Consider the following 13,585-nt stretch of genomic DNA (forward strand, 5'->3'; position numbering starts at 1 on the left):
TGGCCTTGTCCTTACTTGCCAAAGTGGGCAGTCAATCACATTTTATCCCAGTGCACATTATTTAGGCTATTACCACACACACACCCGCCCACTCACACACCCACACCCACGCCCACACACTGATATTTATCAAAGTAGTATGTTAGAGCCAAACTTGATAGGGAATAAGCTGAAAACATCATTCATTCCCTTCAAACTCTCTCTATGGGTATTTCTTTTCCTGACCTAGATAGAACTTCTGGCATCTTCTGAAGCTTTTCTGGTTACTCTCAGATAATGAAAACTTGTCTTTCTTCCATCCCATTGACAGCCTCATTTCTGTAATTAAATTATTGAGTCCAGTGTCACAATCAAAATTCACAACTTGCACCAAAATTGTAGCTTCCTCCCTCCCCGGGGTTGGCAGTAGGGTAGGTTGTGGGGTCAGGCTCTGCTCTCCCCTTTCCCATTAGCGGTTTTCTCTGGGTTCTGGGGAGAGAGAAAGTCATGTGGGGTGGGGGAGATACCTACCTTCATCTGTCTGCTGCCGTGTGATCTGATTCCGGTCCTCTCTGGTTCAGTCATGTGCAAGGTTGATTCTCTGAGGGTGTACTTTCTGTGGTTATCTTGGAGATTCTTTTGCTGGTATCTTCCAGGTACAACTCACGGGAGGCAGGTAGGTGATATCTCTCCACTGCCTAGAAGGTATGAATTCAACTGGGCTCTTTGGGTCTCTGCAGCACATTTCCTTTGAAGACCACTTCAAGTCCGTTCCCACAGGTCCAGTGAGCGAGAGGTCCAGTGGGAGAAAGGTCACACGGGTTCGCCCACAGGTGTTGGAACTGTGACCTGCTCTGTCAGCAACCTTGTCATTCCCTTTGTCTCAGCCTGCCACAGCTTCTCACAGCACGTCTAATGCTTCCCAAAACCCAGAGATCAAAAATTCTGAGTAGTCCCCCCGAAAACGCTTCCTGTCTTGAGAGAGGAAAAATGCCAAGGATGTCAGCAACTCTCTTCAGAGAAATCTCTTTTTCTTATACTTTCAATCCTTTCTTGGCTAAGGCGAGGATTGGTTAAAGGAAAGTCCTGGGTGATGGGTGATCTCCTGTCTGTCTTTAGAATGTGACATCTATTCAGAATTGCTACATTGCATAACTCTCGGGGTATCTTTTGCCGAATTATATATAAAACATGTGAGGATATAGAATATAATGTAAATGGTGTCCCCTGGAGGTGTGAAGCTTGGGGAGGAATGTATTGTCCTTGGTTTTTGGAGCTTCAGGCAAATCCTGAACATGTAACCCTGAACATGTAACATGTAACAAACGCTGCGCATGTAACAGTAACACTAATACTTGCCAATCCTTACCACGCACTGTGCGTTACCTGTTTTACAAAATCCTCCTAACAACCCCCGCAGGGCAGGTGCCACTGTGCCTGGCTGTTTTACAGGTGAGTGCCCCTAAGGAAGCCCAGACTTGTGCAGGTTACACAGGTTGCTCAGGAAGTGGGGGTCCTGCAGCAGCACCTCTAACTCCACCCGCGCATCTTGCCCGAGGGGTTCACTTTCCTGCGTGTCATCCCGGGGCGGCCTAACGGTGGCACAGCAGGCCCCTGCCCTGAAGCAAAGGGCGCTCAGACCCCACGGGCCCCTGAGCGGCTGTGTGTGGCCTCAGACGAGTTCCTTGACTTTCCTGACTCTTCCTGACCACCTCCAAAAGCACTAACACTACCTGAGGATGTGCGGGGAGCATTAAACCCTCACTCCTTCCTCTCTCCCTGCTAAGAGAAAGGAGTCCAAGCGCGGGGCGGTCAGATAACCTGGGAACGCTCAGGACCACGTGGGACGCCGGGGCAGGGAGGTTGGGGACCTTCCATCAAAGGCACCGAGGGGATGTCTTGGGGGCAGGCACTCCGTAGTGTAGGGTTTCTGGGCGATGAGCTCAGAGCATCCCCTCCATCCTTCCCACACCACAAAGCCCCGCCGATCTTCAGAGGCTGGGGGTGATCACGAACCGGGCCGCCGAGGGGGCCGTGTTTTACCATCAGATCACCCTGGGCCACCGGGTGCCCCTCATCATTTAACATCTGTTTCCTCGTGTGTGTTAAAGTGGTCCTGATGACCCATGGCACGCCCTAAGTAAACGGTAACCACTAGCACGGCTAGTGACGACGACCGGTCCTGGCTACCAGGGGTCGTGCTGCACTCGGGCCCCGCGCGGCGCGCTCCCGGGCGGGCCCTTTTCTTCGGCCGGAACCGATCTCCCGGGACTGGGGTCCTGCCCGGACTCGGAAAGCCGCAGACCGCAGGCCGGAAGCGCGCGCTGCCACTGCGAAGCGTGTCCGTGCGGAGGGAGGGAGGGAGGGGGGAGAGCGGAGCCGCGCGCGACCCGGCGAAGATGGCGGCCTTCTCTGGTGCGTCTCGGGAGCGGGGAGGGGCTGGGGCGAGCGGCTCCATCCGCGCTCGGGCGCCGGGGGCAGGCGGCCGGGAGCCGCGGGGGCGGACCGGTGCGGCGCGGGCCGGGAGGGAGCTGTCCGCTGCGGCGTCCGCAGTGCGGCGGGGGGGACCCGCGGCGGCCTCGGGGAGGCCGGGCCGGTGCGCCTCGGGGGTGGCGAGTGCCTCTCTCCGCGGGTCCCGGCCGCGCGCCCCCGGCTCCCCGTCGTCTTTCTGCCGCGTCGTCGGCCGGCCGGCCGGCCCGGGGACCCGCGGCCGCGGAAACGGGCGGCGGCGCCGCGCCAGGCCTCCTGCCGCTCTGACGTGGCGGCGGTGCGCGGGGCTCGGCCCGGCCGACGGCGGCCGCGCGTGGGCAGGCGCCGCGGACCGGGCCGCCCGGCCTCGGCCCCCGGGGTTCCAGGCCTCTGCGGGGCGGAGAGCCCCAGGCACCCGTCTCTGGCGTCGGTTCGTGAGACGCCGAGCCGGCCGCGGCGACGGGCCGGGCCGAAGCGTGTCGCCCGCAGACGCTCGCGCCGCGGACGGGTGGCACGTTCGCGTGTGCTCGGCTCCGCGACCCTCCCCGGGACGGCAGCCGTCGCTCGACGTGGCGTCTTGCACCCCGGAGCCGTGATCTTTCCCAGCCGCAGCTTTACGGAGCTGCCCCCGGCGTCCTGCCTCGGAAAGGCGCGGAGTTTGTGCCCAGTCCGTGTATCCAGCGGGGCCTGGGGGCCTCAGGTGGAGCACGGTGCGGTGCTTGCTTCCCTCTACTATAAACACACGAGGAATCCCACTTCTTTAAGTCGCCGGAGAGGATGCCTGGTGTGTGTGTGTCGCATTTTCTGCGGGGAGGCACCGCGGCGCCCACCCGGAGTGCTCGCCGGCTGCCTGCCCCAGCTCCCCCCAAAACAGGATTTTAGAGCCCGGGTGTGTAGAGCAGCGCCACATTGTCATTTCATAGGTTGGCTTCTTCCCGGAGGCTTGCCCAGATGTCAGGAACGTTAGGGGAAAGGACCAGAAGAGTCTGTGATAGGAAATCAAGACATGGAATCACAGAACAGGAGCATTCCTGTTTTCCCCTTAAATATTAAAGTGTTCTACTTTTTAAAAAAGATTTTATTTATTTATTTATTTGAGAGAGAGAGAGAGAGAGAGAGAGAGAGAGATTATGAATAGGAGGCAGAAGGAGGGGGGGTAAGCAGACTCCCCCCTTGCGCAGGGAGCCCAAAGCAGCACTCGATCCCAGGACTCTGGGATCATGACCTGAGCTATAAAGGCAGACGCTTAACTGACAAACCACCCAGACACCCCAAAGTGTTCTATTTGGAGAAAACATGGTTCCAAAGCAAACATGCAGAGAACGTGACCAGACTGGAACAGAACATCTAGAATTTGCTGAAAGCGGTCTGTGGTTGCTGCTTGCAGTCTAACAGTTTGACCATTGACTTCAGCTTGCCGTAGACTCGGCAGCTTTTTTAAGAGCATCGCTTACCTTTTTTCAAGCACTATGGATTTTAGAGTGAGGATGTAGCTGTATCTAATGGGACCAATTCTTAGAAAGGCCGCTTGGGTGTACAACTTCAGATCTTCATTACTTTTTTGATCTGTGGATTTTCCTGGAGGAGATTTAGAGGTAGGAGAGCCTTTTTTTGAAAAAGATTTTCATACTTTCCCCTATCGTTAATATATGTATTAATGAGTTGACTAGGTACCGAAGTTTTACCTCTTGTGTTAATTGCTAGTATGATTCTTTTCATGTGCAACAAAAAAGCTGTTTATCCAGTGCATATGTCCAATGTGTAGATTTTCACATTACAAGAAATAAAACATCTCCAAATTGGCTATTTCTGGGGCTTAAGAATGTTTGAGTGTTGATAATTTTTTTTTTTAAGATTTTATTTATTTATCAGAGAGAGAGGGAGAGAGAGCGAGCACAGGCAGACAGAATGGCAGGCAGAGGCAGAGGGAGAAGCAGGCTCCCTGCCGAGCAAGGAGCCTGATGTGGGACTCGATCTCAGGACGCTGGGGTCATGACCTGAGCCGAAGGCAGCTGCTCAACCAACTGAGCCACCCAGGCGTCCCGAGTGTTGATAATTTTTTAATAGAAATGTGTATTTTTGTGATAATAATAATAAAAGTTTCATTTTCCTAAATGCAGACTTAAAAATTACTTATTTGGAAAAGAGGTTTACGCAGTCCAGCTATCTACTTCATGTGTAACTATTTGAGAAAGGACAAAATACAATCAGAAGCAATCTTAAGACTGGCTTCACAGTGAATTAATTATTCAAATACCTGAACAGTGAAGAACCATAGTTCTTCAAGTGTGATTTCCAGTTACCCAGGTTTTCACCCCGCCGCCATTTTTAGTTAGCCAGAGTTTGATTATGGTTGCCAGTAAGGCTGGGCCCCCTCTCCACTTGTCTGCTCACTTTTCTCGGATCGCTAAGGCTAATCAGGTGGTCCTCGAATAGTCAAGGCACATGACTTCCCCGTTATCTTTCTATAAACCAAAGTGTTGGTTGAGAAACCTCTCTCCGGCTTTTTCACCAGTCACAGGAGGGAAGCACTCACTGGCGGCTACTGTGTATCGAGGGATAACTATGTGTCAGATGCATTACATATCACTATCCGTAATCTTCCTGTGGCTCTACAGCCTAGATCACATTAGAGATTTTGTCAGAAGAAAACAGGTTTATAGCTTCGTAAGCTTTAGAGCTTGATCAAGGTCACGTTGCCAGGGAGAGTTTGTATTTGAATGCAAGTCTTTCTCTGTTAACTATATACTCTTTTCAACAGTGCCATGCTCTGGAGGTACTGAATAACAGCTACGCTCCAAAACGTCTTCCCTTTTCTTTGGACAGTAATTTTAAAAGCAATATTATTTACATTTAGTATGTTCAGTTTTTTAAAGTGAGTTTTTATTTTCAGAGATGGGTGTTATGCCCGAGATTGCTCAAGCCGTAGAAGAGATGGATTGGCTGTAAGTACATAAAGCTTAAATGTACCTGTGACAACAGTGTTCAGTAATTTAAACAGTTGCTAGTGATCTTATCAAATATTTTTGAATCTGGTTGAGTAACTAAAATTCAGTTTATCTTAAGATTCTTTAAATTATAGAAAGCTTTTTTTTTTCAACTCTGATGTGTTTTTAGCTAGAAAAGATTGGTGCTGTTTACCAAGTCAAATACTCTTTTAAGTTTATCGTTTAACATAACTTATTTAGCATAGGTGATTCTCTTTTTACTACTAACTAAAATTCTTCAAAATATTCTTTTAGTCTCCCAACTGATATCCAGGCTGAGTCTATCCCCTTGATCCTTGGCGGCGGTGATGTACTTATGGTATGTTTGCTTTTGGGGAGGTATTTGGGAGCTGAGGACACAATTCTGTGGCAGTTTGTGACCCACTTGAAGAGCGCCGTAGGCTTAGAAATGGTATTTTCACCAAAATTACTTTTATTCACATTGAGGATACATACACTGTATTCAGAGTAATGAGGCAGAAGTTGTGGGGAACACAGAGATGAATAAGATGCAGTCTGTACCCTTGAGAAGCTTAAATCCAGTAGTATATTAAGACAGGTACAGAGAAGTGTCTGTCATACAAGTGGCTCTATTTGGGGGAGGTATATTTTGGACAAAGGAAAGTTGAAAGAGAAATGCTCCGTAAGTAGAGACTATATCAGTAAAAACTGTGAGTAGGAGAATGCAGGATATGATCCCAGAGTAATTCAGTCAGATGTAGCGTAAAATGTGGATGTGGGGGGGAGGCATATAACTTGAGATAAGATAGGAAGTATGTAGTGGGTTTGATTATTTGGACTCTCTCAAGTGTCATGTTAAAGAATTGGTATTTGTTGGCAGGGGGGAATCAGAAATTTTTTTAAAAAAAGTATTTATTCTAGAGAGGGAGAATGTCTGCATGAGCTCTGGGTGGGGGAGGAGCAGAGGGAGAGGAAGAGAGAGAATCTCAAGCAGACTCCACCAAGACTGGAGTCCCGTGCAGGGCTCCATCCCACAGCCCTGGGGTCATGACCTGAGCTAAAACAAGGAGTCCGATGCTTAGCCCGCTTAACCAGCTGAGCCCCCCAGGTATCCCGGGGTCACTGGAAATTTTTAAGTGGGGCTGTTACATCGTTAGAACTGTGTATTTATGAAGACTGTGTATTTATGAAGATATTAGCAGTTTGTAGTACAGCTCAGAGATTAGATTCTGCTGGGATACTTTTGTAGTAATCTAGATTAGAATGATGATGGGGAAAGAAGAGGGGAGGGCAGATTGTTGAGGGATGGGGGAGAAGTGACAAGATTGGCAGTAGTCACAGTTGACTGAAGAAACCTGAGGAATCGAGAGGCATTGAAAATTATAGTAGCCAGTCAAGTCTTAAAAGATTTCTCCATACTGTCATGTTAATTTGACTTTTTAAATTGACAATCTAATATTTTCTTCCCACTCAGGCTGCGGAAACAGGAAGTGGAAAAACTGGTGTAAGTAATGAACTTAAGTTGACTTACTTTGTAAGACTTGATTTTTAAAGCGAGTTTGAACAGTAGTTTTTACTTTGAATACTTAATAAAACAACCATTTCCAGAATGTGAGGAATTGATTGCTTGCCCCTGAGAATGGTATTTTAGTTGGCAGCTGATTTCTGAAATGTGATCTGCAGGAGTATAGGCTTAAAACTAGTACAGATATAAACTGATCTTGAATAAAGAGTTGCAGTATCTTTAATTTCTGAATTTTAATGCAATGACTCTAGTAATAAAGAGACTGCAAATAGAGGTGGCTTTCTCATTGGCCTGGACCAGGGTTGGTCAGACCAGACCCTATTTTTCCTCTTTAAGTTTGTTCTGAAAGTCTCCATTGTTTATGGTTTTGGGTTGTCAATTGCCTCCTGTTTCCTTCACTTAATCAACTCTTTTGTTATCTTGCTGGTATTTTGGACTTGGGCAAATGAAATTAGAGTAGCAATCTGGAATATGTAATTATTTAATGCGCATGTGTAACTTTTATAACATTGATTGTTAAATTGTCATTAATATTGAATATTAATGTAGAGAACTATTGTTTCTTTGATAGGCTTTCAGTATTCCAGTTATTCAGATAGTATATGAAACTCTGAAAGACCAACAGGAAGGCAAAAAAGGAAAAACAACAATTAAAACTGGTGCTTCAGGTAAGTTTTGCATATTAATATTTCCCTTCTATGTAAAAATAGTAATTCTCATTCCTGGCATTGACAGTCAATGTTTGGGGGATAGGGCTGTTGGCATTTGGTGCCCTAGAAATCAGGGATGCTAAATGCCATTTATAGCATAATAAATGGTGAAAGATTGTCTCTCCTAAAATACTAACAGTGCTTTCTTTGAGAAAACTCTGGCATTTGGAAATTATATTTAGTTATTTTAATGTTTTTCATAATGCCTTTTATGTCTGATATTAAAGATAAATTGGTATAGTATTTTACAAAAGCATTGAGGATTTTATAAAAAATTGATGGAATTAGAGTCCATGATGGTGGGACGTATTTCTTCCACAGGGGAAGGAGGCATGCATTGTTTTTCCTTTAAGAAAGGAGTCCAGGAAGTTAAAACGTAAAGTGTAAATTTCAAAGTGCATTCTGTTTAGTCCAGTTTACCTGGAGATCGATCCTTTTACTAGGATTTCCAGTCCGGTCTATGCGGTGGATAATGTTACATCAGTTTCCTCATCTGTAACTTGTGTTGCTTTCATTAAATGGTTCTATTTTGTTATATTTTGACAAAATTTGTTCTGTATTTTAAGTTACTTTTGTTTCATGGTACAGAATACGATTGTGACAAAATAGCAAGCTTAAGTGGAATGAACTTGCCAGATCAACATTTCTTAGCAAGTTGAAAGTAACAATGTTGCATAGTTCATAGAATGAACTCATAAATAAATTGTGAGCTAATGAGTTCATTTAGGAAAGGTGGTGGTAAAAGAGAATGCTTTCAGAGGAGGGTAGTAGTACCTTCCAGAGGAGGTAGTAGTTTCAAAAATCATGGCCTGGGAGGAGAAAAGACACTAGAGGTCTAAACATAGAGAAGCAAGTGCAGAAGAGATGAGATAATTGTAAAATCACTGAAGGGATCTCGAGAGAAAATAACTGTTTCAGAAAGGACCAGGACTAATTAGAAATAATCTAATGAAGATTTCTGTTTAAGAACTTACTAGTAATTACAAGGAGCAAGGAGAGAGAGAACCTCAAGAGTAAGTTATTTCTCCATCAGAGAGTTTAAGCAGATGGTAGAGATTGTTGGGCCACAAGAAATCAAGAAAAGATTTCTGCCTTGGGCAGGAAGTTAGGCCTGAAGTATATATAGAGTATCTATAGAGTTCTCGAGCTAATACAATTCTTCGGTTATGCATAGACTATTAAGATGTTTTAAAAAAGGAAAATGTTGGTTCCATGCAAGTGAGGAGGGAGAAAAATTGTGACTTTTGAATGTGGTACTGACATAAAGGACTTGCTTTTCTTTTAAAAATGACACAGTGATACTTAACTAGATCCTGATACATTGGTCATTTATTTTTTTTTAATTTTTTTTAAGATTTTTTTTTTTTAATTATTTATTTGACAGAGAGAGAGATCACAAGTAGGCAGAGAAGCAGGCAGAGGGCCCTGAGCTGAAGGCAGAGGGTTAATCTAGTGAGCCACCCAGGGGCCCAACTTGGTCGTTTATTTCAACGTATTTAGTTACCAAAGCTTCATTTTATCCGTGCCTTCTTAGTTACGACAGAGATCAGTGCCATCTACTACCAAGTGCTGTGAAGCAAGTGAGGAGAAAAGGCTTTAGCCCAAGGGCAATGATTATTGCTTTTCACTTTCAATTTTGCCTTTACTAGAAAGAGCAAAACGTTTACTTGTATGCTCCAAATAATTTGTAAAATCATATTAAATCTAGGTATAAATCTGAATTAAGGTATCACATAAAATATATTTTATTTTTTAGAGAGTGTTTTTAATTTCGTATGATTGTGTGTGATTTATTTTAATTTTAGTTCTTAACAAATGGCAAATGAACCCATATGACAGAGGATCTGCTTTTGGTAAGTAGATAGATTTTAGCAGCTTATTTGTAAGAAATTTGTTTTTATTTTATTTTTTTTCATAATATAATTTTTTAAATTTTTTAATTTTTTATAAACATATAATGTATTTTTATCCCCAGGGGAGAATTTTTTTTTTCTTTTAAAGATTTTATTTATTTATTTGACAGACAGAGATCACAGGTAGGCAGAGAGGCAAGCAGAGAGAGAGGAGGAAGCAGGCTCCCTGCCGAGCAGAGAGCCCGATGTGGGGCTCGATCCCAGGACCCTGGGATCATGACCTGAGCCGAAGGCAGAGGCTTTAACCCACTGAGCCACCCAGGCGCCCCGAGGAATTTGTTTTTAATAATTCCTGAGAATAGCAAGAAAATTAAGAAAAAGAATAGTATTAAATGAAGATTTGTGGTGAAAATGAAAATGAAAAATAGTATTAAATGAAGATTTAATTAACCAGAGACTAGAATGTAGTTGCTGTATTTGAGTACTTGAGTAGTGACATAGGAATAGTCAAATAAGTCATTGGAATATAATGGAAATGTGTCCTAGTATATGTGATAAGTTGACATGCATGTTTCAGGATGCTTAATTTATATACTGTGTGCTGACATGGTTTTTTGTGTTTTTCTCAAATCCAGCAATTGGGTCCGATGGTCTTTGTTGTCAGAGCAGAGAAGTGAAGGAGTGGCATGGCTGCAGAGCGACGAAGGGGTTAACGAAAGGTATTCAAATAGCATTTGCACTTGTATCAACTTGTGAAGTAACGTATTAATACATGAACTTTCTTCAGGTAGCTTTAAATCAAGGATCTGAAAAGATTTCTAATGTTACAAAAAGATCTATAGTTCTTCGTTTGGAACATTACAAATTGTCATTCAAATCGTGGGGAAGGGCCTTCACGGTAAATGGTTCATAGGTGTGTATAAATCACACAGTATTTTGCCCTTCTAGGGAAGCACTACTACGAAGTGTCCTGTCATGACCAAGGATTATGCAGAGTCGGGTGGTCTTCCATGCAGGCTTCCTTAGACCTAGGTGAGTGTTTCTGAAATAAACTGAATTTCCTGGTTTATATTTGTGGATTGTTGACATTTTATGATAGTGGGGAGCAAAATAATCTTAACCACACAAGTTTCTATTTTCAAGACTTGGAAAAAATAAATTTATGTATACCTCACTGTGTACCAAAAAGATTTGAGGTACTAAAAATGCATACTATTACAGTGTAAAACAGGAGGAAGAAGGTTCAGAATATGAGGGAAGTCGGAGTACAGTTAGTATGCAGCAATATGTACCACACGAAACTGCATAGATGCTTGGAGTTTTTGTAGATTTTTAGATTTGTACGGAGCTTTTAGTTTTATCTTTACTCTTAACCATATAAATAAAATACATTTTAAAATCTAGGTACCGACAAATTCGGATTTGGCTTTGGTGGAACAGGAAAGAAATCCCATAATAAACAGTTTGATAATTACGGAGAGGTAAGTTGTATTACCGACCTAATCGTAGCATTAGTAAGTTTTCTTGTGTACTTATTTGGTCACTGTGACATGTCTAGGAGTATAAAAGGGACTCTGAAATTCAGGTGGATTTTCTGAACATTTTCTACACAAAGTTCAGATTCACATTTCCGTGAAGAAATGTTTAAAATGAGCTGCATATTTTTATTCTTACACCATTTATTAGTCTTTCCAAGGTATATTACTTTGTCTCTATTTTCACTTATTTTGATTTTGGCTTTGACTTGAATGTATATGTTCTTTTCTTATTTTTAGTCATGGTGAATCTAAATGTTTTTTTGTCAAGTCTTAGTCTGTAGTAAGGAGGATGAGCCTGGATGTCATGTTGATTCTAAAAAGCCTATCAGGACGTCTGTGCTATGATATATGATATGCTGTAATAAGCAATTTGTTTCATTTTTAAAGACTTTTTATTTTAAATAAACTCTGCTCCCAGCATGCGTCTTGAACTCAGAACCCAGAGATCAAGAGTTAACGTGCGGGCGCCTGGGTGGCTCAGTGGGTTAAGCCGCTGCCTTCGGCTCAGGTCATGATCTCAGGGTCCTGGGATCGAGTCCCGCATCGGGCTTTCTGCTCAGCAGGGAGCCTGCTTCCTTCTCTCTCTCTCTGCCTGCCTCTCAGTGTACTTGTAATTTCTCTCTGTCAAATAAATAATAAATAAAATCTTTAAAAAAAAAAAAAAAAGAGTTAACGTGCTGCATCAACTGATCCAGCCAGGTTCCCCAACAGGCTCTTTTTAACACCTCCATTAGGGCTTCAGGGAACTATTTTGAAGCACTGACTACTTTTGATGTAGCTGTACTGAACTTTTAGCTTTTTTTTTTTTTTAAGATTTTATTTATTTATTTGATAGACAGAGATCACAAGTAGGCAGAGAGGGAGGGGAAGTAGGCTCCCCGCTGAGCAAAGACCCCTGATGTAGGGCTCAATCCCAGGATCCTGAGATCATGACCTGAGCTGAAGGCAGAGGCTTAACCCACTGAGCCACCCTGACGCCCCTGAACTTTTAGCTTTAATTACGATTTTTCTTTCTATTAATAGCACTGCACTTTCTGCTTTTCTAGGAATTCACTATGCATGATACCATTGGATGTTACCTCGATATAGATAAGGGGCATGTCAAATTCTCCAAAAATGGTAAGCTTTCAGTGGGTTGTCTTGTTAGGGAAGGTAAGATACCCAATATTTGTGATTTATAATTCTCTTACCCTCTTCTCCAGTCCTCCCTCCCTCCCTGCCCTTTTGAACCAGTATGTTTTGTGCATTTACTCCATGCCAGGCACACCAGCAGGTGCTCTATCTAGAACAGAGGATGGAGTCAACAAACATTGTTTCATCTTGTGGATTTCCTACTGGTGGAGAAAGAGAGATGCAGGCTATGTTAGGTTGGAACAAGTACATTGAAAGTTGTGTAATCAGGGTAAGGGGATGGAGGGTGCTAATAGTCTAGGGGCATGCTCCTTTATACTGGGTGGTCAGTAAGCCTTCTCTGATAAGGTGCCATTTGAGTAGCAATCTGAATGAGTTTGGTGGTGGCCTGTACAAAAATCTTCAAAGAGTATTTCAAGCGGAGGGAACAGGAAATGCAAAGGCCTTGAGATAAAAGTGTGCTTGAGGTGTCTGAGTGACATTGAGGAGGCCAGTAGGTCTGGGACACACTGAGCATGGAGCAGGGTGGTGGAATGTTAGGTCAGTTGAGGTAGTGAGGCCAGGCCATATAGGGCCTTCTTAGGCCATGATATAAACTTTCTGAGTGAGATTGGAAGCCATTAGGGTTTTGATTAGCGAGAGAATTGATATCCTCTCTCTTCACTTTCACTGTTTCATGGCTTCTGTGTTAAAAACAGAGTGGTATGTGTGGCAGCGGTAGATAGGGGGCCAGTGGGTTGCTGGGGATTGTATTTGGGGCATATTAAATTTGAGATACTACACATTAAGTGGTGAAGTCAAGTCAGTGGTCAGATGTGTAAGCCCTGTGTAAGGTCAGATGTGTAAGGCCAACCCTGGTAAGGCCAGCCCGCCCTGTAAGGTCAGGGTTGGCGGTACAGCTTTGGGAGACAAAGGCTTATAGATGATACTTAAAGCTAGAAGGCTGGATTCCCTACATAGGGAATGAGAGTAGATAAGGAATAGGAAGGATCTGAGTCTGGGGAATCTTTCAGTTAGAAGTCAGCAAATTGAGGAGAATCTTAGAGGTGAAGGAGGAGGAGACTCGAGAAATTGAAGTCCTATAGTCCGCGTGATGAAAGGATTTGAAGGAGGGAAGAATCAGATTGTATCCAGTGCTTCCGGTGGGTGTAGCCTAGAAAGAAAGATGGAGATTAACCACTGGGTTTGACAAGTACAAATCACTCATGATCTCTGATTTGGTGAGCTTGATGGGTGAGTTGGGGGAGTGTGACTGGGAGTCACTTCAGTGATGAGAATGGGATGAATTGAAATGACACAGGGACGGTGGAAATCAGGGAGTTTTACTACACACGGGAGAAGAAAAATAGAAGGTAGAGGAAGATGTCGATTCAAGGAGGTTGTCTGTGTTTTAATGTTACAGTATGGTTGTGTGCCATGGGCTGTCTCGTCG

The 13,585-nt window shown here is 44.1% G+C and overlaps 1 protein-coding gene across 1 annotated transcript in view; it reads left to right on the top strand.

The window, feature by feature from the left end:
• The first annotated feature begins 2,124 nt into the window (after positions 1–2,124).
• The window catches only part of DDX1 (DEAD-box helicase 1), a 34,253-nt gene continuing 22,792 nt past the window's right edge, over positions 2,125–13,585 (top strand). Inside the window, exons 1-10 of the mRNA XM_082744161.1 lie at positions 2,125–2,394; positions 5,342–5,393; positions 5,691–5,754; positions 6,871–6,900; positions 7,493–7,589; positions 9,437–9,484; positions 10,120–10,203; positions 10,433–10,516; positions 10,889–10,965; positions 12,069–12,141. Of these exons, the coding sequence (XP_082600287.1) occupies positions 2,379–2,394; positions 5,342–5,393; positions 5,691–5,754; positions 6,871–6,900; positions 7,493–7,589; positions 9,437–9,484; positions 10,120–10,203; positions 10,433–10,516; positions 10,889–10,965; positions 12,069–12,141 (625 nt within the window). The 5' untranslated portion in view covers positions 2,125–2,378. The remainder of the gene's footprint in view (positions 2,395–5,341; positions 5,394–5,690; positions 5,755–6,870; positions 6,901–7,492; positions 7,590–9,436; positions 9,485–10,119; positions 10,204–10,432; positions 10,517–10,888; positions 10,966–12,068; positions 12,142–13,585) is intronic.

The sequence above is a fragment of the Mustela nivalis genome (assembly GCF_964662115.1).
Source record: "Mustela nivalis genome assembly, chromosome: 8".
NCBI classification, from domain to species: Eukaryota; Metazoa; Chordata; class Mammalia; order Carnivora; family Mustelidae; genus Mustela; species Mustela nivalis.